The following is a 27704-nucleotide window of genomic DNA, read 5'->3' on the forward strand; positions in this document are numbered from 1 at the left end:
GTAACGCCTGTGCATCGCTGGGTGTGACCCAAAAAAAGCAAAAAAAAAAAACATACTTAGAAATGTATGAGGGGAGAGAAAGAGAGGAAGAACATATTTAAGAGAGAACACGGACTTATTCAGAGTGGAAAAAGCAGCAATTTTAATTCTACAAAGTAGATTACTCCCTTCCAGTTAGCACATCTCAAACTAATGGATCTGCCATGGCCACCCCACCCATGGACACACATGGGTACCAAACAGGGCCTCCAAATAGGACACTGAAGACAGTCCTCAAACTGACTGTTTTCCCAGTTTGGAACTGGGAACTTCTCTCCATCCAACATGCTCCTTTTCCAGTGGCCAATTTAGAGTTCTTCAAAGGCTCCATTGTCTTCTCTTGCTGATAAAGAATCTCAAGACTTGAATGTGTCTATGGAATGAGCTGCAAATTCAAGTTCCTGCGCTGTGGGCAGCTTCATCTGGGTTTGGAATGGAATTTGTTCTCAGGATTCTGCCTCGTTCCACTTCTCTTTCTCTCTGCTTCTTCCAATGTCTTTCTGCCCATCACTAGTTAGACCAAATATGAGCTCTTTCTTTTGTCATACTGTGGCATGCTGTCTTCCTCTCCCAAAGATCATCTTCCCTCTGGACTCGGAACCCTAGTTAGAATTCATCTTCACTGCCCTGTGACCTCTCTGGGCCTCAACCATTCTAACTCCCTGCTGATACTCAGCATCTTCTCCTTTCTTCCCCTTATCCCCAGGGGCTGCCATCATTTTGCAGTAATAATGTTTACTGAAAATGGCTGATACAAATATATTTATGTATAAAATTTCTGACTTCTCTTGGGACTGGAGCGATTAGCACAGTAAGTAGGGCATTTGCTTTGCACATGGCCAACCCGGGTTCGATTCCTCCCTCCCTCTTGGAGAGCCCAGCAAGCTACCTAGAGTATCCCACCCTCATGGCAGAGCCTGGCAAGCTACCCATGGTGTATTCGATATGCCAAAAACAATGACAACAAGTCTCACAATGAAGACGTTACTGGTGCCCACTCGAGCAAATTGATGCACAACGGGACTACAGTGACAGTGACAGTGATAAAATTTCTACAGTGTGAAAGATCCCTTTTGTCCTCACGAGACTGGGGTAAACCAAGCCAACGGTCTAGTGTGGCTTCAGGAGCTTGTGCACAAAGGTCAAGGGTGTATATACTGTGGGCATAAGTTCCTAGTGTCCAGATTATCTCTCATGACTGACCTTTCTCTGTCCTTCTCCAGAAAGGTAACTATTGTGCTGGCTCCTTTTAGGTTCCCCTGTGTCCCACATGCTTTCCTACTTCAAGAGTTTAGCTGTTCTGACTTTCTCTTTCATAGCACAACAGTAGAATCTACAGGACTCTAGACTAGAAGTGAAGGAAGCATCAACCCAGACTCTCCTCAAGGAGCTGGGTGAAATAGAAAGGTGGACCGGAATCCAAGCCCGAAGTTGGATTAAAACGTTTGTGAGGTCTGAGGGAACAGACAAGGAAGATGAGCCGCTCTGGACGGGGGATCCTCCAGGCTCTTCTAGCAGAGAAGGGAATCAAGAAGTATTTTGAGTAGAGGAAATAGCACACATAAAATAGATAGAAGGCACAAATGGTGTCTCTGGGTTTAGTGGAGATTTGGAGTTTTATAAGAACAGAAAGAATGTTTGCAATGAGGAGATGAGGTAGCTTGGAATCTTACCCCTGAGAAGGGGGAAATAATTATCTAGGCCAGAAAGATAGTAAAGAGTAAGGGGCTTGCGTTGGTTGTGGCTGACCCGGGTTTCATCACCAGTACCACATAAGGTCCCTCAAGAACTGCCATGAGTGATCCTAAGCAAGGAGCCAGAAGCAATCTCTCCTCATACCTCCAGATATGGCCCAAAATCAAGTCAAAAAAGCCTTCAGTATCTTTCTCCTGACCAGGGAATAAATCGAGCTCACAGTTCAACTGACTTGCAGTTCTCCACTTTATTTGTCTTGTTTGAGGGGTAATGCTTGGCACTGCTCAGGAGCTACTCTCAGCCAGAAGCTCAGGGCTTGTTCTGAGGGACCATGTAGTGCCAGGAATCAAACCCAGGACTCTCATGTGCAGAGCATGTGCTCCAGCCCTTAAGCCATCTCTCTGGCGCCCTTTACTCTGACTCCTCTAGATTCGTCCCTTCCAGCCCTTTAAGCTCCATATACCTTAAACAGCTACCTTTAAAACACTGACTACATATAAATCTTTATCTACTGTCTCCTATCCTGCCCTGCCTCTCCTGTGCACAATCACCTCCTGTTGTCCATTTTTCAGCGCAAATACTGAGGGGCCACTCCCAATAATGCTCAAGGTTTCAACAATGTTGAAGCCACCTCTGGTGGTGCTGGGAAAGGAGGGCAGGGATTGCCAGGGTTGGAACTAGGACCTCACATACGTAAGGGCTGTGATCTGCCACTTGAGCCACATCCCCAACCTGATTATCCCTCACAATAACTCAATAAACTGCCCTATTCACTAACATGGATCTATTCCAGCCATTCGGTTATCTACCAGGAACTTCACTTCTTTTTGGTGGGGGTTCCTCCCAAGCAGTGCTTAAAGGGGCCAGGGGTCAGTCTCAGTGATACTCAGTCACTTGTGCAGACGGTATTCCTCAGGCCCTCAGGGGCCACCAGGGCTAACCCTAGTGGAACTTAAGGATCCATAAGGTACCAGCGATCAGAGTTGGGGCCTAGCCTGCATGCTTGCATTCTAGGCCCCTGAGCTGTCTTCCCAGTCCTCTGGCACTTCATTTTCATTCCTCTTTGCTTATGCCAAATACTGCCTCAAACAAACCATCCTGATTTCTCACATCAGGAGAGCTGACAGCTTGACAGACACTGTGTGCAATGCCAGAAAAGAGTGAAGGAGTATCTGGATTCCTGTCCAGAACCCCAGGCTTCTTCGCCTGGTCCATGTAAAGTGTTGGATTTCCTGTCTCTTCTCAGCTTTCTCCCAAGTGGAGCTGCTTGAGTGCAGCTACCAGCTCTCTAGGCTGCGGCTCTACCTTAAATTAATGTAAGATGCTTTTGTCGTGCAAGCTATGTTCTTCCCCATTTCACGATACCTCGAAAGAACTTTCTGTAAACCCACTCTTGCCAATCTCACAAGCTTCTCACAAACCACACAGGAAATGTTCCCGCTCTAGTCTCCTTTGGCCAATCTTACTCTTTGTCTGAGTGCAGTTTACAGTGACAGCCACCAGAGGGCTCTTTTCAAAGTTTGGGATTCCCTTGGGGCCTGCGTGGGCTTTACATTTGGAAGCCTGGGTTCAATCCACAGAACCACAGGGTCTCAAGTACAAAGCCAGGAGTAACATCTGGGCATCACCTGATGTGGCCTCAAAACAAAACAAAGAGCAACAAAAACCAAGTTCAGTATTCCTGTGAGCATTTTCACAAAAGCATCATTGTGTAGCTAGGAATTAGAGGCAGAATCTTTTTTAGTTTCATAAGTCTGAGATGTTCTGTCCATTATGAGATTATTTAAAAAAAACAAAAACCTTAGTCAATATGGTGTCTATTTAAAAAAAAAATACAAAAACTTTCAGTGGTGCTTAGGGGACTATGCAGGACTAGGAATCAAACTCTGGCCTCATGCATGCAAAGCATATACTCCAGTTCTTTGAGACATCTTGTAACCCCATATGGTGTCTTTAGAGGATCACTCTTGGGTTGTAGAGATAGTGCAGAAAGTAAGGCGTTTGCCTTGCATGCAGCTGAACACAGTTCAAATAAACAGCACCACATGTGGTTCCTCAAACACTTGTCAGGAGTGATCCCTAAACACAAAATCAGGAGTAAATGCTTAGCACAGCCAGTGTGGCCCCAAAATAAAATAATAATAAGTAAAGAGAGGCTGGAGAGATAGCACAGCGGGTAGGGCGTTTGCCTTGCACGAGGCTGACCCGGGTTCAATTCCCAGCATCCCATATGGCCCCCTGAGCACCGCCAGGAGTAATTCCTGAGAGTATGAGCCAGGAGTAACCCTTGTGCATTGCCAGGTGTGAACCAAAAACCAAAATAATAATAATAAGTAAGGAGCTGGAGCCATAGTACAGCAGGCAGGGTGCTTACCTTGAGTGCAACTGATACAGGTTCAATTCCTGAGCCACTCCAGAAGTAATTCCTGAGTGCAGAGCCAGGAGTAAGCTTGAGCACCACCAGATATGTACCAAAAACCAAAAGAAGTAAATAAATAAAGGACTACTGTCCCAGCTATCTGAAAAATGTTTTTTGGGGGGGCTGGAATGATAGCACAGCGGGTAGAGCGTTTGCCTTGCACGTGGCCAACCCGGGTTCAATTCCCAGCATCCCATATAGTTCCCTGAGCACCATCAGGAGTAATTCCTGAGTGCAGAGCCAGGAGTAACCCCTGTTCATCACCAGGTATGACCCAAAAATTGAAATAAAAATGTTTTTGGGGGAAAAATAGGACAGAAAAAGCAACTTGATGTCATGGTGATGTTATAGTAATTTATCTGCTGTGTGGGACTTTTCAATATAAGGGAGGGGCCAGTCCTACAACATTTACCCAGCATTGTGGATCTTATTATCTGGGCCACCAAGGCTAAACCCAGCAGTATTCAGGGGCCATGTGGTACTGGGATCAAACTCAAGGTTTCACATATATGCCGGTCATCTACCACTTGGGCTACATCCCCAAACCTGCCTGGGACTTGTGAGAGCACATGGGTTCCTGGGTGAAGGTGGCAGGAAGACACCCATCTTACCTTGCTCTGAGCTATGACTTGCCTAGCTGGGGTGCTTCACTACAGCCTCAGTTCACCCTAGTAATCTCCTTTAAGCAAAGAAACCAGACTTGGGAGACTTGTTTGGACAAGCAACAAACCCTGTGATCTCAACTGTCTCATCTGAAAGGTGGGGAAGCAAATATTCATTTATGTGACAGAGCTGTGTCAGGGGAAATCAAATGTTTATAAAAGTGTCCTGAACAAGGTAGCATTCCCGTGATCCCATTACTTAGACTACTCTGAGATTAGGAGGAGCTCAAACAGAAGTTCCAGAGGGGCTAGAGACAGCACAGCTGGTAGGGCGATTGCCTCGCATGCAATCAACCTGTGTTTGATCTTCAGCATATCATACATTCCCCCGAACACTGCCAAGAATGATTCCTGAATGTAGAGCCAGCAGAACTCCTGAGCACTGGGTGTGGCTCACAAACAAAAAATAATATTAGAACATTTTTAAAAGAGAGAGCCCCATGAAGCTAAGGAAAGGAATTTCAAGCCCCAGGTTTGGAGGTGGGCAATTCCAGAGTGGAACGCTTAATCTAAGGTTTATAACATTAACTACAAATTACTCTTTATAATATGTAAGACAACCCCAAAATGTTGTTTGAAAAACCCAGGGAGAAATAATTATTGAGATTTTAACAATGCCATGTCATTTTATAGTCCTCAACGTTACATTTTTTTTGTGGTCCCAACTCCATTTACTTCAAAACACTTTAGCAAAGCAAATCACAATACTGTCTTTCCTGGCATTTTTCCCTAGGATGGGTAGGTAAGCTGAACATTTTCAAGGCAGGCCCAGAGTAATAGCACAGTGACATAGCAGACCTGGATTCCATCCCGGTACCATATATGGTCCCCTGAGCCCACCAGAAGTGATCCCTGAGTACACAGCCTGGAGTAAGCCCTGAGCACAACCAGGTGTGGCCCCAAGACAAACAAAGCCATTTTCAAAGCAGTCACTTTGTCTGTCTAACAGACTCTGGACAATCTAAAGGAAGGAAAGCACCACCTGCGTGTGAGGCCCGCAGACATACCTGTGGCCGAGAGGGCATCTCTGAACTACTGGCGGACGTGGAAGTGCATCAGCAAACCTTCTGAATTCCCCATAAAGAGCCCGGCCTTCACCGGTATGACCCCAACTGCTCCTTCCTGAAGCCCGTCCAGCTTTCCTGCTCCTCACCCTCACAGAAGTGCCTCTCTGCCAAGAACATCCCGATTTCTCATGAATTTGGCATGTTTGCTCTACTGCTGTCAACCTTTTTAACACCGTAGCCTTCCCGGTAGCTGTTCTCTCAGGGCCCACGTTCACTTTCCTGCATATCTGCTGCCTGTGGGCAGGTTAGAGCGCATCCTCCTGTCCCTCATTGCTATTAGGGATGCCACTTACCTCTCCAGTCCCCTCTGCCACCCGAATCCCCGGTGATCACTGAGGGCAATGCCTGACAGCAGAGGTTGAGACTCTGAGTGCATCAGAGGATCTAGTTTGTGGGTCACAGTGGCGGATTTGATCCATTAGAACCCAAAGTAGGATTGAATGATTTTGAGTATAGAAGTGAAAATATCATAACATGTCCCACTACCCTTCACTGCAGAAAAAAAAAAAAGACTTCCATGCCCTGTTCCCCATCATATTCCATCATATTCTTCAGGGCCCCTTTGCCCTGAAGAGAGAGAGAGGGATGAGGCACTTGACAAGGACAGTTTCTGCGGGGACTCTCCAGTTTCCCCCTAGGTGTCTGGGTGAGTGGGAGCGCTGCTGGTTCCTGAGAGCCAGGGTCACCTCTCTGTGTGTTGTCCTCCAGGTTTGCATGACAAGGCTCCTTTGGGGCTCATGGACACGCCGCTGTTAGACACGGAAGAGGAAGTGCATTACTGCTTCCTGCCCCTAGACCTAGTGGCCAAGTATCCAAGCCTGGTGACGGAAGACAACCTGCTGTGGCTGGCAGAGACGGTGGCTCTGATCGAATGCGAGTGTAGCGAGTTCCGCTTCATTGGTGATTGCTCAAGCCCGGATTGGGGGAGGGGGGAGTGCCCTGAGGGTGTCTTTGTTCTTCAACAAATTCATGTTATTTCCTTTGGCTTTTATTTTTGGGTTTGGGGGCTCCTGGTGGAGATGGAGGGATCCTATGTGGTACTGGGGATCAAACCTGGATCGGCTGCATGCAAGGCAAGCCCCTTACCAACTGTACTATCTCCCTTTGCTTTTCAAGTCAATTTTCTCCGGTCACAGAAGATTTTCCTGCCGGATAATTTCTCCAACATAGACGTGTTGGAAGCGGAAGTGGAAATCCTGGAAATCCCTGAGCTCACAGAAGCTGTCAGGGTGTACCGGATGAACATGGGTATGTGCACAGGGCAACCTGTTCTCCCCTGGGCATTCTGGGGAGTCAGGCTTGAACTGGAAAAGCCTAGAACAACCATTTTCCCTCCCAGACTCACTCTGGGCCATGGGAGCAGGTGAGAGAAGTGCTATTTTGGCTGAGTTAGAATTTTTTTTTCTTTTTGGGTCAGAACCCGGCAATGCGCAGGGTTTACTCCTGGCTCTGCACTTAGGAATTACTCCTGGCAGTGCTTAGGGGACCATATGGGATGCCGGGGATTGAATCTGGGTTGGCCACATGCAAGGCAAATGCCCTACCCGCTGTACTATTGCTCCACCCCGGCTGAGTTAGAATTTAAAAAGAGAATCTCAGCCTGGAAATTCCCTGTGCCTTCACTCTGTGTAGCCTCCCTATCAGCTGTGGGTAGCTGAATCCCACCTGGCTAGAAAAACAGGTCAGAATATCCTGGGGGGCAACGGTGGGCAGGGAGCAGGCTTAAGGGGGTATTGAGAAGGTCTGCCTTGCTTGTAGAAGTGGGGAGCAACTGTGAACACACACAATCCACTTCTACTCCCTCCCTTCCTCTTCCGGGCCCAGCAGAGCCTGGAAGGAAATGCTAGAGCAAGTTCCCTGCAAGTGCTTCTATTAGCCTACCTTTCCCTCCATCACCTTGGCCCCCATGTGGGGGGCTCGGGCTGCCTCAGTACCTGTTAGTGCTCCTGATAAGTCCTGACTGTAGGTCATTCTGGCCTTTATTCCAAGGGAAAATCTGTTCCTCTCTAGACCCACACCCCCAGCCTCCCCGCAGACACTGGGGTCCATCATTCGGAGAAAAGGAGCCGCTTCAGGAGCCTGACTCGGGCCCCACTCTCCACTTAGGGCATTGAGGGTTCCAACCCTTCCCCAAGGTCCTCTGAGCAGTACCTTTTCCTTCAGAGTAATGGAAGGGGCGAGGAAGCCGACTCAGCAGGCGTACAAGCTGGGCAGCAGCCCTCTCCCGCAAAGCCCAGTGTACCTTCTCTAAAGTGCCCTCGTGAAGAGAGGCCACTCCAGGGCCTGGGAGACGGACAGGCCGCGTCCAGTCCCAACTCTGCCTCTGTCCGGCTTTGCCCTTTGGGCCAAGGGGCCTCACTAGCTCTCAGAACAGTTTCTGCAATGAGGCAAGGGTAGCGTTTCCTCTTTGGCTCTGAGACTGGAGATGACCCAGAAAATCACCCGGCTTGCCTAGCAGGCCACTGACGCCACAGAGTCAGGGACTGCGGACTGTGTACATGGTGTCCAGGGCAAGAGAACAAGATCATCCCAGAGGCCAGCAACCCAAATACCCAGCCTGTAAAGAGCGTGTGTGTGTTTGTGTGTGTCTGTGTGTCTGTGTCTGTGTGTGTGTGTGTTCCCAAGAGCAGAGGGGCTGTTCTGAGAGCCTTGTACAGACATCTGCTCCTGTGCCCTGGTACCTGATCTTTGTCCAGGGGAGTGAGAGCCAAGCTTGGAGCTTAGGGAGACAGATTCGTGCAGCTGTGTTCGCGGGTCTCGACTGATAATTCTGAATGTGTCTCATTGACACACGATCCCCTCACAGCAAATGCTTTTTTGGGGTTTTGTTGCTTGGTTTCGGTGCAGGGATGGAACCCAGGGCTTCACACACATGCAAGGCAAGCCAAGCTCCATCCCCGCTCTGACCCTCAGCAGATATTTTGACTTGACTGCTAAATTGCAGAGCACCAAAAATATCCTAGTGGTTTTGAGATCCAGGGTTTGGAAAGAAAGACCCTCCCACAAAAACTTTAGTGCTCAACAAGGCAGTGGGGGGAACTACGACCCCACTTTCCTCTCAGCTCTGGCTGGGAGGAGGGGCCAGACCTTTTCCTCTTGTACAGGTGGCTGTTCCCGAACCTCATGTCCATCCCCGAGCCCCGGAAAGGGGGGCCGAGCTGCAGGGCTGGAGTCCGTGAAGCCGCTGTACATGATGGCTCTGGGGCTGCTCGTCAAGTACCCCGACTCGGCGCTGGGGCAGCTCCGCATCGAGAGCACGCTGGACGGCAGCCGGCTGTATATCACAGGCAACGGGGTCCTCTTCCAGCATGTCAAGTACGGGCCACTGCGGGGAAAGGAGGATCCTCGGGCCACCCCGCCACTGGCCTGGGGCCTTAGGAGGGGGGCAGGTGCAGGCGCAGGGACCTCTCCAAGACTCCTTGTCTTCAGGCTTTTTCCTATTTGCAAATTCTGTGTGCTGTGACTGATTTTAGCCCTGCACACATGGTGACTGACACCCTGGGTGCTCGCATCCCCACCAGGCAAGGCACCCTCCTCAAATCTCCTCCCTAAACTCCTTGGGACCTTTACTGGGTGCACAGAGTGTCCAGAGGTGAGGGAGTCCCCCACCAAGGAAGGCCAGCCACGTTCCCCAGAGGCCATGTGAACAGGTATTCACCTTGAAAGACAAGCACAGGACATCCCTGTACTACAGAGCTATGGCTTCCCAGTCTGCTCTATGGAAGGGAAAATTGAGGTTCTGAGGAAAGGAGCTCGCTTTGGGCCATAAAACACAAGGGGCCAGAATTAAAGGTAGAAGTCAGTGTACCCCAGGGCGAGATTCCTGTCAACTCCAGTACCCCTACCTCAGTACTGTACTGTCATGTGGGGACCTCAGAAATGACTCATTCCTAGTCCCCATATTTTTCTTGGGCACAGAGAGCATCGACCATATGTCGATGGACCGTAGGACCCTCCCCATGGGCACCCTGCAGTAATTGGGCACATGCCTGGGGAGGAAGGAGGGGCGTGGCTGCCCCCCCCACCTGGCTTCTGACTGGGGGTTCTCAGTTGGGTGACTTACAGAGCTTCGCTGAAATGGATCGAGTTCAGCTTCCGAAGGGGGAGCCTGTGTTAGTTTACCCACCCACAGCCACGTTGCAAACGAATGAAGGAAGGAACAGGAGCAAGCAGAAGGTTGAGCCTATGTTGAGACACAGGGAGGGAACCAGCTGGCCCCCTAGGGGCATGGTGTCACCACGGTCACCTGTGGTGGGTCTTTGCTCTGGGTAGGAACTGGCTGGGGACTTGCCGACTGCCCCTGACCGAGACCATCTCCGAAGTGTATGAGCTCTGTGCCTTCCTGGACAAGAGGGACATCACCTACGAGCCCATGAAAGTGGCCCTGAAGACTCACCTGGAGCCCCGGACACTGCCACCCATGGACGTGCTCAGTAAATCTCACAGTGGAGGAAGAGTTTGAGGGTGTGGGAGGAAGGTGAAGACTGGCCAGGACTCAGGGCCAGGTGGAGGGGGGATGGCATCAGGCCAACACTAGCACGTTTTGGTCCTCCTCATCCCAAGCCCATGAGAAGCCTAGAGGCAGTAGAGAATTAAGTGATACCAACTGGTCTGGTGCGGGGTTCCCTGCTCCCCACGACATGCTTGCTCTGACTCTGAGCCAGCCTCCCTGGGAAACAGACAGACGAGGGAGGTCACTTATCACAGTAGTTAGAGTTGGGTCAAGCTGGGCTTTGAATCTGAGTCCGAAGCCTCTGTTGCTTCCATAGCTGCCTATAATCTCTGATTCATTGTCTTTAGGGTCAGGTCTAAGCATTCCTATCTCTCAGAAATCTTCAGCATGTAGTGAGCACCTACCAGAGTAGGACAGGCGTAGGCCCTGCACGCAGAAAGTGAATCTCACGGAGTTCACAACCTTCTCTTTGTTCCGTCTTGGTTCTATAACCCAGTGACATGCCCTTCACTCATCAGAGAGTTTGTTAGAAACTAGTTCCCAAATACAGTGACCCCAGTGAAGATGGCAACTTGGTAAGAATTAGCCCTATGCCACCTGCCAGGCCCTCAGCATATCTACAAGAGGGACTCTGGGCCCCAGTGTGAGTGGCCACATAGAAAGTCACATGTTCAGAACACACTAGCTAGAGGCCAGAGGCCGGAACCATGGAGGGGAACAGGGACATCTGCCCAGCCTGCTGAAAATCCAGAGGGCTTACCTCACCTCCTGCCCCAGGGTACCAGCTAACTCAAAGCTGTCATTGCATACTGCCCAGAGGCAAGGCCCCAGGGAGGCCTGATGGCAGAGGTTCGTACTGTTTCCACAGGAAACCCCAGGGCAGTGCAGGTTGGGCCTCATGCGCTCCTTCCCCTCTTTCCGGCAATAATCTGTTCCTTTCCGTTGGTTTCCTTAGACGATGATTGGACTGCAGAAATCACTGTGTATTCCCCCCAGCAGATCGTCAAAGTTTATGTTGGGAGCCACTGGTATGCCACCACCCTACAGACGCTGCTGAAGGTGCGGGTGCCCCAGCCGCCCCCTACCCTCCAACCTCTGCTCAGAATGAGAACCTTCTCCCTTGGCTATGGCCTGAGGGGTCTTATCCCCGGAGCAGCCGGCTGAGATGAGCCTCAGTAGTTTGATTTTTTTTTTTTGGAGGGCGGGGTCACAGCCAGAGATGCACAGGGGTTACTCCTGGCTCTACACTCAGGAATTACTCCTGGCAGTGCTCCGGGGACCATATGGGATGCTGGAAATCGAACCCGGGTCGGCCACATGCAAGGCAAATGCCCTACCTGCTGTGCTATCGCTCCAGCCCCTGAGCTCAGGAGTTTGAGGGGCCTGGCTGAAGAGGCCATGGGGCAGGGTTCCAAATGAGAATGGTCCTAGGGGTCAGCAAAGCATGCAGCGGAGTGGAGTGAGGTACTCTGTGTGCGCTGTTCCCAGCGGGGCTCCCTGTGGCTGCAGGGGACAACCCCAAAGCCTCAGCTCTAGAGCGAGAGGAGAGGGACCCTGAACCAGCATCACAAGCCTGGTGTCCACTCCTTACAGTATCCGGAACTGCTATCCAACCCTCAGCGGGTGTACTGGATCACCTATGGACAGACCCTCCTCATCCACGGCGACGGCCAAATGTTCCGGCACGTGCTCAACTTTCTGCGCCTCGGGAAGCTGTTTCTGCCATCGGAATTTAAGTAAGGACAGGCAGGAAAGCGGCCTGACCAGGTTCCTGCAGAGATCTGCGTCGGTGCCTGTGCCGAGAAGGGTCTCTCACTGTCCACCTGGGCGATGCTGTTCCAGGCAGCACCCTCAGCACTGCCCAGTTCCAGAGCTCCTTGTCTGTTGCAGGGAATGGCCACTGTTCTGCCAGGAGGTGGAGGAATACCACATCCCGTCCCTGTCCGAGGCTCTCCTCCAGTGTGAGGCATACAAGTAAGGATGTGTGGCTCCAGGCCCTGGGCTGGAGAGTTTGGACCTTTACAAATCTCCTGGGAATTGTGCCTGGAACCCCATCTCCCAGGAGGTCCTGTGCCAGGGGGTGGAAGGAATTTGGTCCTGGATTGCCCGGGGACCTGAGCCAATAAGCCCCCTCCCCTTCCCTCCAGTTTTAACTTCCTAGAAAGGCACCCTGGGGGACCAGAGACAGCACAGCACAGGAAGGAATTTGCCTTGCTTGTGGCTACCCGGAAACACGGCATAGTATCCCCTGAGCACAGTTTGGACCCCAGCGCCAGCAGTAACTCCTGACACCTTCAGATGTGCCCCCACCCGAACATACACACAAAATGCAGCCTGCGCTGAGGTTCTCATTGCCACCCCCCCTTCCTGGCATTTGCAGGGCATGGACTCAGGAGAAGGACTCGGAAAGTGAAGAAGCTTTTCCCATCCGGAGGCTGCACGTGGTGACAGAAGGGCCAGGGTCGCTGGTGGACTTTAGCCAAGACACTAAAGAAGTACGCCCCGCCCTACCCCGCCCTACCCCCCCACCCCCCGCCCCCTGGGTTTTCCCTTGAGTTTAGTGACCTTAAAGAGATCATGAAGGTTGGTTCAGAGAGAACGTCTGCTGATGAGGAGCATGTGAACACAAAGTGAGAGCAGGGCCACCCAGTGACAGTGTCCTGAGCCAGGAAGCACGTCTGGAGCTGGCTGGCACTGTGTCACTTTAGAGCAACACAGGAGAACCCGTGGGGGAGAGGGATTGTTCCAAGTGAGTGAGTGAACTCTTCCCCCTCCCCCTTTTAGTAGATCCTGGGGGGCCTCCCTGCCGAAGTGCCTCATACCCAGAGTTGCTGTGCTCTCCTTCCCAGACCACAGCCTGCATGCCTGTGGATTTCCCAGAGTGCAGTGACAGAACTCCATGGAGCAAGGCCAAGGGGACCCTGGGCCGGCCCAGCCAGATGGAGGAGGCTGAAGAGTACTCCCGGCCCATCCCCATGTCCCTGTGCCGCGGGACCAAGAGGGCTGGCAATCCCAGCACATACTCCCACTGTCCAGGCCTCTGCGCCAACCCCCGACACTGGGGACCTCATCCTGAGAGTCCCCCCAAGAAGAAATGCATCAGTGTCAACCTCACCCAGAAATCTGAAACCAAGGACCCTCCTGTCACCCCCATGCAAAAACTCATCTCCCTGGTGAGGGAATGGGACATGGTCAACTGCAAACAGTGGGAATTGCAGCCACCGCCAGCGCCCCGGAACAGCCCTGCGGAGGAGGCCTCCCTGCAGCTCCCCCCGGGAGGGGAGGCCACTTCCCAGCCCGGCATCTCAGCTTCCTGGAAAGGCCATTCCACGGCCTCAGAGAAGGAGGCTGGGGTCCAGGCAGGAGCTGGCGCCAAAGACAAGGGGCCCGAGCCGACCTTTAAGCCATACTTCCCCATGAAAAGAGCTGTGGCGCTGAAGGACTGGGCCAAGCAGCGGCCCAAGGAGAGAGGTGAGTCCTGGGCCATCCCTGCCCCCAGTTGCCTTTGTCACAGGGAAGGCTGGCCTGGGCCAAGAGCGCCGTGAGTCAGGGAGAGAGGGGGACCAGAACCCACCTCTCCCAGCCCTAGCTCCGTGCCCAGCAGCCATGGCGGGCAGCCCAGCATGACGAGGGCCCAAGATTGGCCACATCAGGTGTTAGGAAAAAGAGCTCCTGTGACACCACAGGTGCACAGCGGAGGCCGGGGACTGGCGGGTCGGCAGGGGGAGGCAGAAAGCAGCTATCTAACGCAGGTCGGTCTCGCTGGGGCTGGGCAGTGCGGGAATGATGGGCTGGGTGCGGGAAAAAGAAGATATAAGTGATGAGGACAGTCTTGTAGGCCAAGTTCAGGACCCAGCACTTCTAACCCCAAGAGGAACTGGCAGCCATGGAAGTGTTTGAAACCAGGAAGCAGCAATCAGCTGGGTGGGCAGGAGCACAGGAAGTACAGCAGCGGGGGGGGGGGGGGGGAGGGATGCTGGAGGAGCCCCTGGGACGTTCTGGATGAAACGGAGGCAGCAGAGGAAGGAAGCGGGGAAGAGACAGAGTCTAGAAGGGCCGTTACTAAGGCGGCTGGACAAGAGGGGGAGGACTCTGAGAGGAAACAGAGAACTGACAGGGAGGCCAGGAGAGGAGCCTTGGGGGCCATGCTTGACAGAATGGCTGGGGGGAGGTTGCAAAGAGCCCTGGAGAACTGTCAAAAGGTGGGTTCATCTGTCCCCCAAGTCACCTCCCCTTCCAATGACATGGGCCTCTTATAGGCATCTGCCCCTGAGCCCCGAGTTTGTCTGCAGGAGTAGGTGTCCCCTTCAGAGTGGACATTCAGCAAAGTCGTGACCCAAAGCTCCGCCCTCTAGACGTGTCTGGTATTTCCAGCTCCCAACTGGTTCTCAGCCCTGTTTGATCCCAGTCTCAATTCACCAGGGACTGGGTGAACTGGGAAAGGAGGGGTCACGCTGGCAATAAATCAGGGCACTGAGGGGAGCACGGACAGGCGCTGGGACAATTCCAGAAGCTGGAGGTGTCAGCTGCCGGCAGGCTAGGGGGACAGGATGCGTGTCAGTGTCAGTAGAGGCCCCCTGCCTGCTTGGGTTCTGGTGACTCAGGTGAGGCCCTCTGCTCTGTCCCCACAGAAAGCCCTGTCCCTGAGCAGCCTCTCCCCGAGGCCGGTGATGCGGACAGCGCCGGCGTCATCCTCAAAGTGACCCACCCGCCTGTGGTGGGCAGCGACGGCTCCTGCATGTTCTTCGAAGACAGCATCATCTACACCACGCAGATAGACAGCCTCAGGCTCATGCTGCCCTCGGCCAGCCCCCTGCCCCAAGGTGACTGGCACCCAAGCGAGGGCCCTTTGGGGAGACGTTTCCCCCTGCCCCGGAGGTGGCCCCTACTGCAGGCTGACCCCAAGGATCGCTGCACAAGACACAGCCACACCACTCTCTCCGCAGAGGTGACTTTCCTGAGCTTCTCCTTGTCTTGGGAAGAAATGTTCTATGCGCAGAAATGTCACTGCTTCCTGACTGACGTCATTCTGGATTCTATCAGGCAAAAGGACCCCAAGGCCATCACAGCTAAAGTGGTGTCCCTGGCCAAGCGGCTGTGGGTAGGTGGCTAGCCCCACGGCCCCTTAGGGAGGTAAGGGGAACCAGTCCTGGGCAGAAGGGGGGCAAGAAGGGCTGGGCTGGGATGACAGTGGGGACATCTGGACTGAGTCATGGGCAGGGGCGATGCTGAGCCTCAGGCCTAACTTCTGCAGCTCCGACAGGGCCTGGGTGGCCCCCAGCCCTGCCTGACCGCACACTCTCTGGGCAGACCCTGAACATCAGCCCCAAGCAGTTTGTGGTGGACTTGCTGGCCATCTCGGGCTTCAAGGACGACCGGCACACCCAGGAGCGCCTGTACAGCTGGGTGGAGGTGAGGATGGCTGCACCCACAGGGCAGGGCAACCCTGGGGCACTTCACTGTCCTGCAGCCCACTGGCCAGTTGGGTGACGAGGCAGCGAACCCCTGGGCTTTCTCTCCGGGGAGGGAGAATTGGAGGTGGAGTGCATTAGGCTGGTCCCAAAGCAGTGGTTTTGGTGTTCTGTTTTGGGGTCAAATCCGGTGGTGCTCAGGGTTTACTCCTGACTGTTTAGGAATTCTCCTGGCAAACTTGGGGCAATCTTATGCAGTACCAGGGGTTGAACCCTGGGTTAGCCACATGCAAGACAAGTGCCCTGCCTGCTGTGTATCTCTCCTGCCCCAGGCCTGTTTTTTTAAATTTTCTTCAAGGATACCAAATTTTAGTCTTTATCACTAACAATCTTTCAGGGGAATACATCAGGTAATCTCATTGTTTTGGGGAGTGCTGAAACTTTGGGGGAGCTACTGTTGAAGGGCTAGACTGTCGCACAAGCTGAGTCCAACTTGATCCACTTAGCCAGACATTTTTTTTTCAATTTTTTATTAGTGAGTCACCGTGAGGTAGTTACAAACTTATGAACTTTCATGTTTGCATTTCAGCCATACAGTGATGATTTACATCCCTCCATCAGTGCCCATTCTCCTCCACCAATATTCCCAGTATCCCTCCCACCACCCCTACCACCCCACCCTGCCTCTGCAGCAGGGCAACTGCTTTTGTTCTCTCTCCTTTTGGGTGTTGTAGTTTGCAGTAGAGGTATTGAGTGGCCATCATGTTCGGTTAGCCAGACACTTCTTTCCCTCTTTGAAGTATTCTTCCCAAAGAAAATGTTCATTTGGGGCTAGAGTGATAGCACAGCAGGTAGGGAGTTTGCCTTACATGCAGCCAACCCGGGTTCAATTCCCAGAATCCCATATGGTCCCCCGAGCACCACCAGGAGTAATTCCTGAGTGCATGAGCCAGGAGTAACACCCCTATGCATTGCTGGGTGTGACCCAAAAAGCAAAAAAAAAAAAAAAAAAAGTTCATTCATGGCAAAGAAATGGCCCAGAGATTTGGGGTTTGACTCTTTAAAGTCCTTCCAGGTCCAAAGTGTTTTAACTCAACATGCGGGGGAGATCTCTGCGATGTCTCACTAGTCTGGTATTTCTGTTATCAAGGGTGCTGGGCTCCCTACCTTTCCACGTAAGCACATTAGCGCAAGGTCACCCATGCCTCTGGCTCACCCACTGAGTGGAAAGATGGGTGGCATCTGCTGAGGGAGGGCAGGACACCAGTGGGTGGAGATGTTGGGTTCTGACCCTCCGGTCCCTCTGCATAGTTCCCTGGTAGCTACAGCGCTGGTGACACCTCTGGGCAGAAACTGCCACCAGAGGCCTCTGGCCACACAGAGGTCGGGTGGGCAGCAGGCCAACAAGTCGGACCTTTCCTTCCAGCTCACGCTGCCTTTCGCCAGGAAATACGGCCGCTGTGTGGACCTGCTCATCCAGAGGGGCCTGTCCAGGTCTGTCTCCTACTCCATCCTGAGCAAGGACTTACAGAGGGCTAGGTGCCCAGAGATGCCGTCCCCCAACCTCGCACCCCCCCCGCCTGCCAAGGCCCGTTCACCAGAATGAAGATGCCCATCCAAGCGTGCACGACCATGTTTTTTTTATTACAAACAATAAAGAGTAAACCACAAGCAAGTACCTGAATTCCCCATATGAGGTGCCAAAATAAGAGTGAGTGACCACACTTCAAACAACGCCAACTGAAAGCTATACAAATGGCACTGAGGCCACATAACTACGGTGACCCCAAAAGAAGGGGCTGGGCCTAGGGAGCCAGGACAGGCAAGAGCAAGGCCCAAGAGGAGGCCTGCCTCTAAGTTTGGGGAGCTGGGTTGAGGTCAGATGCTGGGAGGCAGTTGCTTCTGCGAGGCGGCACAGCCCTGTCACTGCCAGAGCTTCCTGGAGCCCCACCTGCCTGGAATCTGGAAATGCCCCCAGCTCTGGCCGAATCCTAACCCACACGGGAGTGGGAGCTGGAGAGAGGACTGGGAGAGGACATGGAGCCAGGAGCCCCAAATCATGCTGGCCCTGCAGTCAGATTTCCCAGCGAGGTGCCCGTCCTCTGTCCACTGGGCAGGTACAGGAAAAGGAGGCAGCAGAGTTGGTCATACACGGGCTGTGGTGACAGCGTGTCCCAGGAGGCACCCAGCCACACTCAGACCTGTGGGGCCAGGCTGGCATGAGTGTCTCTCCTGACTCGGGTACAGGGTGGGTCTCCGGGGAGTGGCTGGCCCAGCCCACCCCATGTCCCCCTCAGTCTCAACCCAGGGCAATTGCCCAGGGCAGAGCAACTCACATAGGTCACGTCCTCCAGACCCCGGCCCAGGGCCTGCCCCGACACACCGCTGCTGTCCGAGCCACTGGAGCCGCTGGCGGATGGGCACTGGGATGAAACCTCTGAGTCCTCAGTTGCTGGGGAGGGCAACACAGATTAGCAGTTCTCGCGGGGACCCCCAACTCCCACCCTGGCCACCCACCCGTGAAGCCCAGACCTACTCAGAGAGGGCTGGCTGCCCAGCTCTGCCGTGGCCACGGCCTCTGGGAAGGTGGGGGCGCACAGGGACCAGCGCAGGCCCAGGAGCGCCGGGTCTCTGTGCAGGTGCAGGTTGAGGGGCCCCAGTACCGAGCGAGAGGCAGGGTCTCCAGGAAGGGGGCTGCAGGCCCGCAGGTAGGGGCTGTCCGAGTCCAGCGGGGCCACGGCAATGGAGGCCCGCGAGCGAACTTCTGTGGGGGAGAGGTGGGAGGTGGGGAGAGGCCAGGGTCCCCCGGGGCTGGTGCCCCCCGTGTACATTTTCTCCGGGTCCCCCACCCCCATCCCCACTTGCTACCTCGGCTCTTCAGGACGTAATCGATGGTGCGGTTGTTGATGGCTTCCTCGCTGGGAGTGATGTCCCAGAAGGCCTTGTTCCCCACACCCATGGACACCATCTCGGCCATGCGCACCTCTGCGGGGAAAGTGGACAGAGCTGAGCCTCGTGGAGCACTTTCCCGATGCCCCACACTCAGAACACTACCCGGCAAGCCCAGGGTCAGCGGTCACCACCCCTCTTCTGCCACAGAGCGGAGGAGGAAAGCAATTCCCTCCTTCGGGGGAGGTGCCTGAGGCCGGGAAGGGAACACTGTGCCTACAGCCAGGGTGCGGCACTGTCCCACCCTGCGACCCCCACGGCTGGCAGTGTTGTGAGACCCCCGAGGGAGCCTCCATCCCTCCATGGGGCAGGGTCGTGAGGTGGAGGGAGAGGGGCAGAGGCAGGTGGTGCCCACCTTTATTGTGGACCGCCTGCTTCCAGAGCAGACGGGAGATGTCAGCCGTCCATGCCTGCTTGGTGGCCAGGCTGGCCGCCTGCAGCACGAAGGTGTCCCTGGCCTTGCGGCGGCGGAACCAGATCTCAAAGCGCAGGTTGTCCTCCCCAGAGCACTCGGTGAGGCCAAGATCTGCCATCTGTGTGAGCAGGAGAGGGGTGTGGTGAGGCGCTGGGGCGTGGGGGCGCAGGGGTCACGGGGGCTGGGCAGACCTACCTTGAAGGAGCGTTTGTAGGCAAACGTGTCGGTGCCTGATGGACCCCGGCGAGGCTTGCTAAACAGCAGCAGGTCCTCGAAGAGGAAAATGCGGCGCAGAGACTTGTGGCGCCCGCAGCGCACCGTGAACTCGTCCTGCCGCACCAGCTGGCCCTGCTCCTTGAGGTTAACCTGCCAAGTGTGGAGCAGGGGGCACCGTGGGTGCCTGGAGCCTTCGGCTCCCTCCCCTCTGCAGGAGGCCCCCTACCCACGGTCACCCAGTGCAGGGGACTCACATCGCAGCCCTGGAGGGCGTCCATGGCCAGCAGATCATTGCCGTGGCGCAGCTGGAAGCGCACCAGGCTCTGGGCGGCCTGCAGGGCACTCAGCTCCTGCCCGGCCCCCCCGCAGGCCCTCGCCAGCTCCTGCAGCAGCAACGCGTACTTGCTCATGCGCTGGATGGGCTTCAGCAGGTAGGAGGCCAGGTCCAGGTGGTCCCCCAGAGCCTGCTGCTTGTCCTGCCAGAGGGCCAGGAGACCCTCAGGGGACTTCCCAGGGCTTCCCCTCAGCCCAGTCTCAGCCTAAACCCCCTACCTTGAAGAAGGTGTGCCCGTAGCTGGTCATCAGCGCATCAGACCGAGGTTTGTTCTTGCTGTAGAGCGCGTACATCCCAAACTGCACCCTCTGCTGACGGGCAGCAGCGGGTCAGTGGTGGAGAGGCCAGGCCCAGGCCCCTCCCCCAGATCCAAGCTGCCCTGCTCCGAACGTGCGTGGACAAGGAGGGGTGCTATGCAGAAGGGGGCTCGCCTAGGGCTCTCTGGAAAGAAAAGCCCAGCCTCCCCCTAAGAAACATTCCAAAAGCTCAGCCACCAGACCTGAACCCCAAGTTCTGTACACCCCAACTTTCCTCCCTGACTCCGGCCCAGCAAGGCATTCCTAAGAGCCCCCACAGAAGGGGCATCCCCACGGCCCCTCCGTCACCTCCCCAGCCGGCCACTCTCCTCCCAGAGAACCTCCGGAATTTCGGGTGGTCTTGGCTGCACTATGAGCACACGGAAGGGCAGGCACCTGGCTGGTTTCTGTTTGTGCCCAGCATGGGGCCTGAGCATATGCACCCACGGAGGCCCCCTGGCCCTGGTGGGGGTGAGGGGCCCCTTACGTGGCGCAGGAAAGCGTACGCGACCCGGGCCGGGTGCCGGGCACAGGCCTCCAGCTCCCGCAGGAAGAAGTGGCGATGAAAGTCCCGCAGCTTCTCCAGGTTGCCAAAGAGATGGGCACGCAGGCCACGGAGGCCCTGAGGCACATCAGGGCGGTCCAGCTCAGGGAAGTAGTTCTCCATGGTGTAGTCGAGGGCGCGGACATACTCCCGTTCAGTAGCCACCATCTCCAGCAGCACCAGCTGGAGCCTATCAGGAAGGTGGACTCGGGCCCTCAGGCCTCGGCCCTGCTCTCGCCCTCCGGCCCCCTCCCCCCTCTCTCACTGCCCGCACCTGTTGGCGCTCCTGGGCTCAGCACCTCCTGGTGGTAATGGTGTGGCAGGACTCTGCCCGAACAGGGCACTGCCCGCAGTGGCCACTGGGGGGCAGTGGTGTGCGGCCTTGCCGGGACTCTGGCCCAGGTTTCGGTCCAGGCTATAGGCCTTCCTGAGCGGCGGGGCGGCAGGGACCGGGGAGCCCTGCTGGGCAAAGAGGCTGGCGGTGCTCTCCGAGCGTGGCAGCTTCAGGGCCGCCTCCAGCTTCTGGTCTAGGGCTAGCCAGGTGTCCTGGCACCGCGCCCAGGCCCCGCGGCACTCCTGGCGGATCGCCTCGGAGCCCAGAGCCGTGGCCAGCGCCCACATCTTTCGGAAGTGGGCGGGAGGCAAGTCAGGGTGCTTGGTCCAATGCAGCTGCAGCCGCTGGAGCACCACCCCGGGGCGCTCTTGCTCCAGCTCCGCCAAAACCCGCTGCCCCTCCTCAGCCCAGGTCGAGGCCTGCAACACAAAGCAACACCCCGGGCGTTTCCAGGGAGACCCCGGCTCTCTCCACCCATCTCCAGCCCTGGGTGGCCAGCTGCGGTGCTCAGTCCCGGGGCAGGCCTCTGGGGTCAGACTACGCAGAGAGAGGAGGCAGGACAGCAGAAGCAGCTTGGGCTATGGCAGTGCGGGTGGTCGCCCTCCTCCTCCACAGACACCTGGGACCCAGCTCGGCGCCCCCAGCCCTGCTCACCTGCTCAAAGAAGCTCAACAGCTTCTCGGCGTTTGCTAGTCGCTGCCGCTGCTGGGCCAGGGCCGCAGAGAACTCGGTGAGCTGTGCTCGCAGGGCCAGAAAGCGGGTGCCCAGGGGCCCCAGCTCCGCGGCCTCCCAGCCCACCAGTGGCTTCAGCATCTTCTCGCCCTGTCTGACCTGCTCCTGGGGACAGAGCTCGGGCTCAGCAGGCTGGGCCTTCCTCTGACACCCACACCCGGTCCCCGTGTGACTGCGGACCGCTCTCATACCACCCCCCCTTCCCCGCTCCCCTTCTCTCTGCGCACCCCTTCACCAGCACTGCTCAGTCCATGGCTCCCCCCTCCCCTCCCCTCCCTGCATTTCACCCTCTTCCCCCAGAACATCTGCCCCTTCCCTCTTCCGATTCTCCTTGTCCTTCCCTGCGGGCTCCTCCTGTTGCCCATCCCTCACAGCGCTGTCAACACCATCCCTGTCTCTGCCCAGGCACCCTTGGGTGACCACGTTTCATTATATTTTACTTTATTTTGGCTTTTTGGGTCCCACCCAGCAATGCTCAGGGGTTACTCCTGGCTCTGCACTCTGACATTACTCCTGGAGGTGGTAGTGGGAGTACGGGACGCCAGGGATCAAACCCGGGTCTGCTGCATACAAGGCAAACACCCTGCCTGCTCTACTAGCCTTCTGGCCCCAGGTGGCCACATTTCAAAGCTTACCTGCACCCACATCCATGTCAGTTCTGACTCCAGAGATCCTAAGGGGTTGCTTCCTTCTGTCCCGCCTGGGCGCCTCCAAAGCATACCCAGGGCTGGCAGACAGAGCACCCTCCGGAGGCCCTGGACAGCTGATTCTTCTCCCAAGGAACACCGCCCTTGACCTTTCACCTTGCCCACTTAGGCCCTCTAACAGATCCACAGACAATTCCCTCATGACAATCAGCATCCCTCAGCCACTGGAGCCCACCATCACTCTCCCAGGGCTCACCACGCCCATCCCCCAAGCTATCACTGGGAAGTTCCTTGGAGTCCTGGCTGGCTCTCTAGCTCGGCCCTGCGCTGCCCCAGAGCGCTGCTAGGAGCCACTGAGCCTGGCTCTGGCCTCATCTTCCCCCACCCCATCCCCCCGCCTCACCCCACTCCCTCCAGCTCCCTTTGAGTCAGTTCTCAGCCTCCGTGTCCTTGGGGTTCCTCAGGCAAGTCTTGCTTCTTCCTGCCTCAGAATCTCTGCATAGACTACTTATGCCCTCAGCCTGGGCCTCGCTGACACCACCTTCTCCTGAGCCCTCACGTCAGATCTTGGCTCAAAAGTCACTCTCCAGAGAGCCGGCTCACAGCCCTTGTGGTTAGTTATGCTGGTCCGGAGACAAGCCGGTACCACTTCTCTCACGACCCTTGCTTTCCTTGGCAAAGACACGTGACTTAGACCACGGAGTACAACTGACCTCTCTGCAGAACTATAAACTCAAGAGAGCAAGGAAGGCCTCAGGATACAGCTCAGTGTCAGAGTCTTGGGGCTGGAGTAACAGTACAGCAGGAAGGGCATTTGCCTTGCACACAGCCACCCCAAGTTCAATCCCCAGCATTCTGTGTGGTCCCCCAAGCACCACCAGGAATAATTCCTGAGTGCACAGGCAAGAGTAACCCCTAAGTATCGCTGGGTATGGCCCCCAAACAAAACAAACTGCAATGGTAGAGTTCCTGCCTTAAATGCGGAGGACCTGAGTTCGAGCCCCAGCACCCCAATCAAATGATAAAATCAAGTGAAGAGTAGATCTGTTTTCCCCCACCCTGGTGGAATGAACAAGTGACGGCCTCACCTGGGCGACGTGATCCAGCTCCTGGAATGACCCGCGGGCCTGAAGCAGCACATGCAGCGAAGGCTCTTCGGGCCCCTCCAGCGCGGGCCAGCCCACCTGCTGCAGCCACGCTTCCATCTGGAGAGGCACAAAGGACAAGGAGGGTGACGGTGGGTTGGGGTCGCACCTGAGATCAGGGGCAGGACTCCAGGGCGGAGAGGCCCCACCTGGTGCAGCCTGTCTTCCTGGGCCGCCAGCGCCTGCACCGTCTCCAAGGCCTGCACCCGCCCGTTACTCTGCAGCGTCAGCTGGTGCAGCAGCGTGTCCACTCGGCTGTACAGCTGGTCGGCCTCGTCCACTGCTGGCCTAGTGCGGGGCATACACTCTTAAAGCCCTGCTAGGGGCCTTGCTCCACTTCACCCTGTCCCATCCTGGGTTGACAACACCCCGAGCGGGTCTCAGCCCAGAAACCCAATCGCTGGCAGGGCAGACGATGGGCCAGGGCCAGACCTCAGAGCTGGACTTGAACCTACCTGTAGTCTGGGCTCAGGGTCACCTCCGGGACGCCCTGCTTCAGCCACGCCAGCTCCGAGCCCCCCTGGCACTGCAGCCAGGCCAGGCACGGTGCCTCCAGCACGTGCTGCATCAGAACCTGGGCCTGCTGGAGCAGCCCGTCCACTTCCTGCAGTGAAGACCCACAGGCAGTGGGGGGGGTGGCTTGGGAAGAAGGGGGAGGAGACAAGGGAGCATCTGGGGAGGAGGCTGGAGGGGGGATGCTCACCCCAGATTCCACGGGCAGTGGCACAGCCTCCATGCTCTCGATGGCGCCCTGGAGCAGGGCACAGACCGCCTGGCAGCTCTGCAGCAGGGCTTCCAGACGCTGGAAGCGGGAGCAGCCGTGAGCAGGGCAGCGGGAGGGCAGTTCAGGGAAGGCCCAGCTGCTGGGCACTGGCGCCCACTCAGCACGGCCCCACCCGCCTGGGATGTCCCTGTAGCTCACTGACCATCCGGAAGTCCAGCCAGGCGTGGTGGCAGTAAGGCAGGCCTCCTCCCAGGGACACGGGCAAGTCCGAGACGGAGAAGTGGGTCAGAAGACTCTGCGGCGTGCAGAGCTGCTCCAGCTGTGGGGACAGGGGGGTGCTGTGGCCGCCGGGAGGGGAAGAACCCCCCTGGCCGCCACGCGCAGTACCTGCAGCCCGGCAGGCACTTCCTCTGGCGGCTTTCCCACGAGCAGCACCCGCTGCACGGCCCCTGTGGCTGCTTCCTGCAAGGAACCGGAGCTCAAGCCCACCCCCACACAGAAGGAACTGGGCGGGGGGGGGGTGTTACTCAGCAGGCTGGGGGGGCATACTCCGCACTGGGAGATCTGGTTTGAGTCCCAGCACCTCATCATTTCTAACTACCACCCACAGGGACCCCTGAGCACAGAGCAGAAGGAAACTTGTGCTCAGGGGTCCCTTCCAGGAAACAATGGTGTGGTTTTGGGGGTGCAGGGGAGGCTACGATCGTGAACTCACTTGCAGCAGGCTGAGCCCCTGGAGGAGGGCGGCACTGGGAGCACAGAGGCGGGAGTCCACCAGCACTGTCAGTCCCAGAGCCTGCACCTGGGGCCTAAAGGGGCGCAACGCATTAGTGGCCGGCTCCAAGCCCCTGTCACCCCCCCCCCAGTTCAGGCTCTGCTCCACCCACCCCAATCCACCTCTCCCCCCAGCCCACCAACCTGGGGATACTTCTCAGGTAGAGCAAGAGGCGGAGGAGCTCATGAGAGCCGCACTGGGGGTGAAGCCAGGCTGGGCTCTGGGCACAGAGAAGCAGCACAGCCCGGCCTTCAGCGTCCCGCGTGCCTGGGGGGTGGAGGCCGTGAGCACCCCGAAATTCAGACACGCCCAGCACCCCCGGGCTGCCCTGTTACCTGGTAAGGCAGCCATGCCGCTGGCCAGCAGCTCCCAGCTGAGGTCTTGGGCCAGGAGGCAGTCAGCGGACTCGGGGAGACACGATGGGCTGGGCTCTTGGGAAGGGAAACGGCTTTGCATCAGGCCAGCTGCCCAGGGACCCCGACCTGGACCTGGGCCTGAGCAGGCCCAAGGCTTGACCCCCCATTCCCTTCCAAGGCTCCCCTGGCCCAGGCTCCCTTACCTGCCTCTGGCTGCTCCGATGTTCCAGATGAAGGTTCAGGGCCACTGGCCACTCCCACAGGAACCAGGACAGCTGGGTCAGGTGCAAGGCAGGACATCGGGCACAGGAAGCCCTCCACCCCAGAGGGGACTGGTGCCTCTGACTGACCTGGGGGACCCTCCAATGAGTCCCTCTGCCCATCCCCTGGCCTATCTGCGGCCACCTGTCCTGGGGGTGCCTGAAGTGCCCCCTCCAGGGGGCTGCCCAGGAGCCCATCCCTGCAGGATGCCTCTGTTGATGGCCTCCAAGGACTGGGGTCCCCAACCTGGCCCTGAGGACCAGGTTCCTCCTCCTGCCAATCACTCTGCACGCTGCACACAGCAAACCGCCAGTCCAGGCCCGCACCCCCATCCCCATCCGCCAGGGGCCCTTCCATCATCCCCTCTTTATAGGTGGGGCCTGCTCAGGGAGAGTGCGAGTCAGGGCGAACTGGCTCGGCCCGGAACCGGCTGGAGGTGGTGGGCCCGTGGTCCAGGGCGGAAGACGTCGTGGTAGGCCGAAGGCCTAAGGTTCGGCCCGGCGGGGTCCTCGGGCGCGGGGTGTGCAGTGGCGCCTGCGGAGAGCAGAGAAGCACGGGGGTCTCGCCCTCGGCCCCCTCAGGCCCCGCCCCGCGGAACCCACACCCGCTGCCTCCTGCTCGCGCCCGAGCCCGCCCAGCCAGGCCGAACCTCGCCGCGGGTCGCGCCCGCCCGCCGCACTCACTCCCGCGCCCGGGACACGCCGTGGGGTACGGAGGAAACGCGGGCGCCCGCGCCACCGGAACCCCCGAACCCGGCGCACACCGACCTCGACGGCCGGTACCGCGCGCCGCCGCCGGCAGCCTCGGGCGCCCCCTCCCGGCCGTGGGGAGCAAACGCGGGGTGGTGGCCGGGGAGAGGCACCGCGCTGCCCCCTGGGGGCCAGAGGACACCGCCACGGCGCACCCCGCAGCCCCGGAGCCCAGAAAACGCGGAGACGCCCCCTGCCGGCCGCTCCCGGGACCCGCACGAGCTCCCATCCTGGTGCTTCTCCGCCTGCTCCCCCACCCCGCCTCCTGGGGTGCCAGGAGCGGCCCCACCTTGGGCACACCCTCCGTGAGCCAGGGTGAGTGAGGGTCGATTTGGGGCAGGAGGGGAGGAAAGCGGGGGGGGGGGGCTGCGGGGCGGGGTTCACTCTTGATCAGCGCAGGAGAGTCTCACCCCAGCCACCCTCAGCAAAGCCAAGAGGGCTCATTCTTCCAGCTCCAGATAAGAGACTTTCTTAGGCCAGGGACTCTGGGAGGCAGAGCGTATATCTCTGTGAGAGGGAGGGAAGCCCCCGTCTTCCTTGGAGACCAGGAGATCCGGTCCTGGACTCCCCACTCCCTTGGGCACCCTGGCACTGCTGTCACCTATGCACCCCAGCCCTCAACCCCCACGCAGGTCAGTTCTTGTCAGGGCGGCTGGGACTTCCTGGCACCTCCCAGAGCCAGAGAGACCTATCACCCCAGCCCAGCCCAGCCTAATGCCCCCCCAAGCGTACCCCCATACCTGGGGGGAACTCCAGCAGTCACTTCTCTTGAAGCCTCAACTGCGAACAATGAAAGTTCTTTCTTTCTCCTGGAATCAGGCTGGGGAGATCCCATGTGTCACCTTTCAGGTCAGCTCTGGGCAGTGTGCATGTCCTGCCTGCATTTCACCCTGTCAGGGGTCACACTGGTGGCCTGTGATCATTAGCTGTGAGCGCCCACCTGACACACCCCCAAATTAGTGGGAAGATCTGGGGGATGTTGGCTCTGTCTCTGCATGTGTGTGTGTGTGTGTGTGTGTGTGTGTGTGTGTGTGTGTGTGCCTAGGCCAGAATGGGGGCAGGGAGGGGTTTAAGGTAGCACAGTGGGAGTACCAGCTACTCTGCTGCTGGAACAGGCACCTCCTTTGTGAGGGACCCTCGGCATCAGGAGCAGAAAGCATCAGAACAGCAGCACCCCCAACCCCAACTGCCACATCAGCACCCAGACTCCCCAGCCAGCTCCCATTAGGAGCTTCTCACACACTGTCCCTTGGGGCTGTCCCAGCCCCACCCCTCACCCCCAGTCACTTCCTCCTGCTCTCTCCCTCTCCTCCCAGCCAGGTTCCCCCAGAGCCGCCCACAGTGCTGAGGGCCCCCCTGGCATGCATACGTACCCCTCCAGGGCCAGAAGCTAGTCGGAGGCTTCGCTGGATACGCCAGAGCTCACCCCAGCCCACCCCCAGCCCCCCTGGGCACGCTCGAGGCAGCAGCCGATTCCGGGG

The 27704-nt window shown here is 57.0% G+C and overlaps 2 protein-coding genes across 2 annotated transcripts in view; one reads left to right on the plus strand and one right to left on the minus strand.

Moving 5' to 3' along the window:
- Window positions 1-17352, plus strand: part of KCTD19 (potassium channel tetramerization domain containing 19) — a 30559-nt gene extending 13207 nt beyond the window's left edge. Inside the window, exons 3-16 of the mRNA XM_012932940.2 lie at window positions 5765-5915; window positions 6591-6782; window positions 6999-7130; window positions 8987-9197; window positions 10155-10315; window positions 11291-11394; window positions 11929-12071; window positions 12226-12309; window positions 12716-12830; window positions 13185-13806; window positions 14967-15158; window positions 15282-15436; window positions 15646-15747; window positions 17173-17352. Of these exons, the coding sequence (XP_012788394.2) occupies window positions 5765-5915; window positions 6591-6782; window positions 6999-7130; window positions 8987-9197; window positions 10155-10315; window positions 11291-11394; window positions 11929-12071; window positions 12226-12309; window positions 12716-12830; window positions 13185-13806; window positions 14967-15158; window positions 15282-15436; window positions 15646-15747; window positions 17173-17352 (2544 nt within the window). The remainder of the gene's footprint in view (window positions 1-5764; window positions 5916-6590; window positions 6783-6998; window positions 7131-8986; window positions 9198-10154; window positions 10316-11290; window positions 11395-11928; window positions 12072-12225; window positions 12310-12715; window positions 12831-13184; window positions 13807-14966; window positions 15159-15281; window positions 15437-15645; window positions 15748-17172) is intronic.
- A 287-nt stretch (window positions 17353-17639) lies between these two features.
- On the minus strand, window positions 17640-25834 carry PLEKHG4 (pleckstrin homology and RhoGEF domain containing G4). The gene is made up of 22 exons (XM_055145611.1): window positions 25564-25834; window positions 25417-25488; window positions 25193-25321; window positions 25001-25124; window positions 24798-24891; window positions 24470-24544; window positions 24285-24401; window positions 24062-24160; window positions 23814-23962; window positions 23508-23646; window positions 23302-23418; window positions 21489-21671; window positions 20775-21253; window positions 20444-20690; window positions 19879-19968; window positions 19581-19802; window positions 19306-19476; window positions 19051-19228; window positions 18615-18731; window positions 18283-18510; window positions 18083-18198; window positions 17640-17947 (listed from the first exon to the last, which is right to left on the minus strand). Exons 1-22 carry the CDS (start codon window positions 25832-25834, stop codon window positions 17942-17944), a joined length of 3423 nt encoding a protein of 1140 aa, XP_055001586.1. The 3' UTR covers window positions 17640-17941.
- Window positions 25835-27704: the final 1870 nt, after the last annotated feature.

Source organism: Sorex araneus, chromosome 8 (assembly GCF_027595985.1).
Source record: "Sorex araneus isolate mSorAra2 chromosome 8, mSorAra2.pri, whole genome shotgun sequence".
Classification (NCBI taxonomy): Eukaryota; Metazoa; Chordata; class Mammalia; order Eulipotyphla; family Soricidae; genus Sorex; species Sorex araneus.

Bases quoted from the DNA above. Each gene is read 5' to 3' on its own strand.
- PLEKHG4 (XM_055145611.1), bottom strand. From the start codon at position 25,834: ATGATGGAAGGGCCCCTGGCGGATGGGGATGGGGGTGCGGGCCTGGAC. The intron at 24,161-24,284 runs GTCAGTGAGCTA...TCCCGCTTCCAG, and splicing joins CCTGGCTGGACTTCCGGATG to CGTCTGGAAGCCCTGCTGCA. The intron at 23,647-23,813 runs GTAGGTTCAAGT...GCCCCGCACTAG, and splicing joins ACCCTGAGCCCAGACTACAG to GCCAGCAGTGGACGAGGCCG.